Here is a 6,523-nt window from a genome sequence, read left to right on the forward strand (position 1 = left end):
CTCCAGTGCACATGGAACATTCTCCAGAATAGACCATATCCTGGGTCACAGGTCAGGTCTCAACCGGTATCAAAAGATTGGGATCATTCCCTGCATATTTTCAAACCACAATGCTCTGAAGCTAGAATTCCATCACAAGAGGAAATTTGGAAAGAACCCAAATACATGGAGACTATACACCATCCTTCTACAAAATGAAGGGGTCAACCAGGAAATTAAAGAAGAATTGAAAAAAATTCACGGAAACAAATGATAATGAAAACACACCTAAAGGAGCTGGAGAAAGAACAACAAAGAAAGCCTAAACCCAGCAGGAGAAGAGAAATCATAGAGATCAGAGTAGAAATCAATGACATAGAAACTAAAAAACAATAAAACAAATCAACGAAACTAGGAGCTGGTTCTTCGAAAGAAGTAATAAGATTGACAAACCCCTGGCCAGACTTATCAAAAAGAAAAGAGAAAGGACCCAAATAAAATCATGAATGAAAGAGGAGAGATCACAACCAATACCAGAGAAATACAAACAATTATAAGAACATACTATGAGCAACTCTACGCCAACAAATTCAACAATCTGGAAGAAATAGATACATTTCTAGAAACATATAACCTACCACAAGTGAACCATGAAGAAATAGAAAACCTGAACAGACCCATAACAGTAAGGAGATTGAAACAGTCATCAAAAATCTCCAAACAAACAAAAGCCCAGGGCCAGACGGCTTCTCAGTGGAATTCTACCAAACATTTAAAAAAAGAATTAATTCCTATTCTCTGAAACGGTTTCAAAAAATAGAAATGGAAGGAAAACTTCCAAACTCATTTTATGAGGCCAGCATCACCTTGATCCCCAAACCAGAAAAGGATCCCACCAAAAAAGAGAACTACAGACCAATGGCCTTGATGAATGCAGATGCCAAAACTCTCAGCGAAATACTAGCCAATAGGATCCAACAGTACATTAAAAGGATTATTCACCACGACCAAGTGGGATTTATTCCAGGGCTGCAAGGTTGGTTCAACATCCACAAATCAATCAATGTGATGCAATACATTAATAAAAGAAAGAACAAGAACCATATGATACTCTCAATAGATGCTGAAAAAGCGTTTGACAAAGTGCAGCATCCCTTCCTGATCACAACTCTTCAAAGTGTAGGGATAGAGGGCACATACCTTAATATCATCAAAGTGATTTATGAAAAACCCACTGCAAAGATCATTCTCAATGGATAAAAACTGAAAACTTTTCTGCTAAGGTCAGGAAGATGGAAGGGATGTCCATTATCACCACTGTTATTCAACCTAGTACTAGAAGTCCTAGCCTCAGCAATCAGACAACAAAAAGAAATTAAAGGATCCAAATCGACAAAGAAGAAGTCAAACTTTCACTCTTTGCAGATGATATGATACTACAAGTAGAAAACCGAAAAGCCTCCACTCCAAAACTGCAAGAACTTGTCCAGGAATTCAGTAAAGTGTCAGGATATAAAGTAAATGCACAGAAATCAGTCACATTTCTTTACAACAAGAAGACAGAAGAAAGAGAAATTAAGGAATCAATCCCATTTATAATTGCAGCCAAAATCATAAGATACCTAGGAATAGACCTAACCAAAGAGGCAAAGAATCTGTACTCAGAAAACGATAAAGTACTCATGAAAGAAACTGAAGAAGACACAAAGAAATTCAAAAATGTTCCATGCTCATGGATTGGAAGGACAAATATTGTGTAAATGTCTATTCTACCTAAAGCAACCTACACATTTAATGCAATCCCTATAAAATTCCCATCGATTTTTTTTTCAAAGAAATAGAAAAAATAATCCTAAAACTTATATGGAACCAGGAAAGACCTCGAATAGCCAAAGGAATATTGAAAAAGAAAGCCAAAGTTGGTGGCATCACCATTCCAGACTTCAAGCTCTATTACAAAGCTGTCAACAAGAGAGTAAGGTACTGGCACAAAAACAGACTCATAGATCAATGGAACAGAATAGAGAGCCCGGAAATAGACCTTCAAATCTATGGTCAACTAATCTTCGACAAAGTGGGAAAGAATGTCCAATGGAAAAAAGACAGCGTCTTCAACAAATGCTGCTGGGAAAATTGGATAGCCACATGCAGAAAAAAGAAATTGGACCACTTCCTTACACCACACATGAAAATAGATTCAAAATGGATGAAGGACCTCAATGTGAGAAAGGAATCCATCAAAATTTTTGAGGAGAACACAGGCAGCAACTTCTTTGACCTCTTCCGCAACAACTTCCTCCTAGGAACATCGCCAAAAGCAAGGGAAGCAAAGGCAAAAATGAACTATTGGGATTTTATCAAGATCAAAAGCTTTTGCACAGCAAAGGAAACAGTTAACAAAACCAAAAGACAACTGACAGATTGGGAGAAGATATTTGCAAACGACATATCAGATAAAGGGCGAGTATCCAAAATCTATAAAGAACTTAGCAAACTCAACACCCAAACAACAAAAATCCAATCAAGCAATGGGCATAGGACATGGACAGACATTTTTGCAAAGACGACATCCAGATGGCCAACAGACACATGAAAAAGTGCTCCACATCACTCAGCATCAGGGAAATACAAATCAAAACTACAATGAGATACCACCTCACACCAGTCAGAATGGCTAAAATTAACAAGTCAGGAAATGACAGATGCTGGCGAGGATGCAGAGAAAGGGGAACCCTCCTACACTGCTGGTGGGAATGCAAGCTGGTGCAGCCACTCTGGAAAACAGCGTGGATGTTCCTCAAAAAACTGAAAATAGAGCTACCCTATGACCCACCGATTGCACTGCTGGATATATATCCTAAAGATACAAACATGGTGCTCCGAAGGGGCATGTGCATCCACATGTTTATGGCAGCAATGTCCACAATAGCCAAACTATGGAAAGAACCTGGATGCCCATCAACAGATGAATGGAAAAAGAAGATGTGGTATATATATACAATGGAATACTATGCAGCCATCAAAAGAAAAGAAATCTTGCCATTTGCAACAACGTGGATGGAACTAGAGGGTATTATGCTTAGCAATGTGAGTCAGTAGGAGAAAGACAACTATCATATGCTCTTCCTGATATGCAACATGGGGGGTTTGGGCGGGGTAGGAAAACAAAAAATGAAAGAAGATGCGATCGGGAGGGAGACAAAGCATAAAAGACTCAATCTCAAAAAAACAGAATGAGAGTTGCTGGGGGGAGTGGGGACGGGATAGGTAGCACTGGGGAGGGTATGTGCTATGACGAGTACTGTGAAATGTGTAAACCTGGTGAGTCACACAGACCTGTACCCCTGGGAATTAAAAGACATATGTTTATTTTAAAATTTAAAAATAAAAATTAAAAAACAATTCCTTGGTCCTGAATATCTTCCTGGACTCTGCAGGCACAACAGGTTCCAGACTCTTCATCTTTATGCCTTGTTGCCCTCCTCTGCTATCGTTGGAATTTACACACTTATCCTTTGGGTCATGGCCTTGCCAGCGGCTTTGGGGGCCATCTGTTGGCTAAGGTGACATTTTTGACAGGTTTAAGACTCTGTCTGCCATGCTTAGCTTCTGGAACATCCTCTACAAGCCAGTGGTTGATATTAGAGGATTGCTGCCTTGGAATTCTCTGCTCTTCCTTGCCCACAGTTGAGGTGGCAGGGCGAGGATGATCCACAATGGGGGCTGAATTTGCCGTTCCTGCTTTGTCCCCATGGAGGGATTTCAAGCTTCCTCTAAGGGAGTTGAAGCGCCCAGGTTTAGAATTTGGTGCAGGAATCAGTTTGGTTGAGCAGGAAGGGCTACAAGGGGATGTGGCCTTTCTTGATTTAAAGATCTCTATGGATTCAAGGACCCTGGAGGGAAGGCCCCATAGCATCCTCCAACGAAACCTTTTAATATGGGCTTCCAGCATCTGCTGTACACGAGGTTCAACAAAGGGAAGCTCCTGGCAGGTATTCAGGGAGTATTCCTCAACCTCTGATGGTGGCAAATGTCTTTGTTTTATCTCAGCCTGGGATTTCTCAGAAGGAAATGATGTCTTCTTCATTGTATGCCATGAATCATTCACTGTCCCAGGGAGTTGACTCTCACTGATTTCCTCGGATTTTTTGTGCAAATGTATTTTCAGGACATTTTCCAGTTGTCTCTGACCTGTAGTCTCCACAGACACTGTGGAGTTCTTCTCTGATGGGCTCCTAAGTTCTTTCTCAGAATCACGCTCTATATCATGATCTGAAGAGCTCTCAAGGTCACTCAACAGATCATCTTTTGGGCCATCCTCTGGGTTGTGTTCCTGACCCTTCTTCAGGTTGTCATTGTCCTTGTCCAGTTCACCATCCTCTAGCTGAAGCATTTCTGAGTCATTGTCATTGACGCTTTCAGTGTCGTTCAATTTGCTCAGACTCTTAGGGATCCATGAGCGTCCACGAAAGCGCTGGGACTCAGGGAGCTGTGGAAGAGTACTCAGACGGCTCATCACGGCGAGAGACTCATAGATCCTACGGGGAATGCCCCACCGGTGTTGGATGAGCCTTTTTCGAAGGTGACTCTCCAGTTTTCTCCGAACCTCTTCATTCAGAGGAAACTGTCCAGGAGGGATAGAGATTACAACTTCGGCCTTGGTGGCCTTGTGGCTGAGAGAAGGCTTAGGAGCTGGAGGACAGTAGTCCTCCTGGGATCTTTGGACTACAGTGGGTAAACCCCACACACGTCTCTGTACCTTCTGCAACACGTTCCATTCCAGATGTTGCATTTCTGTTGGCGTGAGATTCTCCGATTCATTCGGAGGTCTGTGAAAACACACTCCACAGACCTTGATGTCGGGTAGAGGACCAGATGGCAGGATTGGGAGTGGGGATTGAAGGTGGGTCTGGGGCTGGACACGAGGGTTAGGTAGGGGCTGGGTTTGAGGCAGGAGTTGAGGCGGGTTCTCAGGCAAGGATCGAGGCAGTGGATGGGGGACTACTGGGGATTCCTGCTCTGGGGAGTCATTCGAGATGTGACCCGAGGCATCAGCAGCAGGGAAGAAGGACTCCCTATGTGGATCTTGGAGACCCCAGAAGAGCTGGATGGGGGAATGTTGTAAATGGCCCTCCTCCATGGTTGTAGGATATGGGCGCCGCTGATGCCTATGCAGCTCCTTTGATTGGTCTTTGCTGCTCCAGAAAGGAAGGGAGGATGCCAAATCATGGGTGTCAACAATTGTTTGTTTTGCAAAAGAACCCTTTGGTTCCTTCCACAGAAGGAAGTCACTCCTCTTTTGCCTTTGTTTCTCTAGAAGTGCCAGGGCATCAGGGCTGAGAAGTGAGAGGTTGCCAGGCTGTAGAAGGTTGGCTGCAGGGTCTCCCCTGGAAGAAGCCCCTGAAGAATGGAGGGCCAGAACCTCTTGATGGAAATCACGTGGAGCCAAGGTTGAAGGGAAGAAGTCTTTGGCATGAGTTTTCCACCAAGGGAGGTCTAAAACTGACAAGCTGGTGGGGTCGATGCCTAGGATTGTTGGGATGTAAGTAGACAACCCACCAGAGCTGTCTGGGGGCGAGCCCTGTGGAACAGGCTTCGTTGAGATGGAAATCGGTTTAGATTGAGGCACAGTTAAATTGCTGTCTGGTGGTGGTGAAGCAGACTGGGTTGGTGGTGCGTGATGATGAGCAAAGGTCTCAGTGAGATTCACCCTCCGAGACAACTCCGGTAAGGGGCTGACATCTTGGGGAAGGGTAGGGTCCAGAGAGAAGGTGGGACTTAGAGACACTCTCTCTGTCTCTGTCTGGACACTATGGCCCTCTGTATGGGCATGATGTGGTTGAGAAGGAGGAAAGGCAAGGGGCTGGGCTGGGAAATGGTCCCTTGGGAATTTGGAATCCAAGGGAGGAAAAGGCTTTGGTGGCAAAGAATCACCTGGTGGCGAGGGTGGAAAAACGTCTGCCACAGGGATCACTGGGTTAGGTTGGGAGATGAAGGCAGGTGGTGGGGAAGGCTTCGGTAGAGGAGCTCCTGGAGGGACTGCTGAGAAGTCAGGGGAGAGAGTGAACGATGAAGTAGTCACAGGAGCTGTGGAATCCAAGGGAGTCGAATCTTCCGGGGTCTGTAGGAACAGCATCTGATTGATCTCAGCAGTTGTGCTATTACACACCTCACAGGAGGGGTCTGGACATAAGAGTTGACGAAAGTGGTTGGTATCATGATGCCGGCCGAGGGGGCTGCAGGAGACAGGAGGTACAAAGCTGCAGCCAGGACCAGAGCAAGGGGAGGACGACATGCAGGCCTGACAAGGGAGGGGCCACCTGAAGCCTGCTGTCCCTTCACAGTGCCCCACTTTTATGACTTCACAGAGTACCCAGTAGCCTTCACCCCAACACCTGTTCCTATGGAAACCCCCTCCCATGGCTATGACAGACGGCAGTGAATCCTGCAGTTGCATCAAATGTGCTCTAAGAGGAATCAGGATAGAAGGGGAGAGACTGGTCACCTTCTTAGAACAGAGATCAGCTTCTGGGTCTCCTCTACT

General features: G+C 44.8%; 1 protein-coding gene across 1 annotated transcript; it reads right to left on the reverse strand.

The window, feature by feature from the left end:
- Nucleotides 1-3,499: 3,499 nt before the first annotated feature.
- On the reverse strand, nucleotides 3,500-6,274 carry LOC123942204 (spermatogenesis-associated protein 31D1-like). Its single transcript, XM_046006091.1, has one exon. The coding sequence runs from the start codon at nucleotides 6,272-6,274 to the stop codon at nucleotides 3,500-3,502; it is 2,775 nt and encodes a 924-aa protein (XP_045862047.1).
- Between the last annotated feature and the right edge of the window lie 249 nt (nucleotides 6,275-6,523).

Source organism: Meles meles, chromosome 5, assembly GCF_922984935.1.
Source record: "Meles meles chromosome 5, mMelMel3.1 paternal haplotype, whole genome shotgun sequence".
In the NCBI taxonomy this organism is placed as follows: domain Eukaryota; kingdom Metazoa; phylum Chordata; class Mammalia; order Carnivora; family Mustelidae; genus Meles; species Meles meles.

What these genes read in the sequence shown, in the direction of transcription:
- LOC123942204 (XM_046006091.1), bottom strand. Translation starts at nt 6,274, where the DNA reads ATGTCGTCCTCCCCTTGCTCTGGTCCTGGCTGCAGCTTTGTACCTCCT.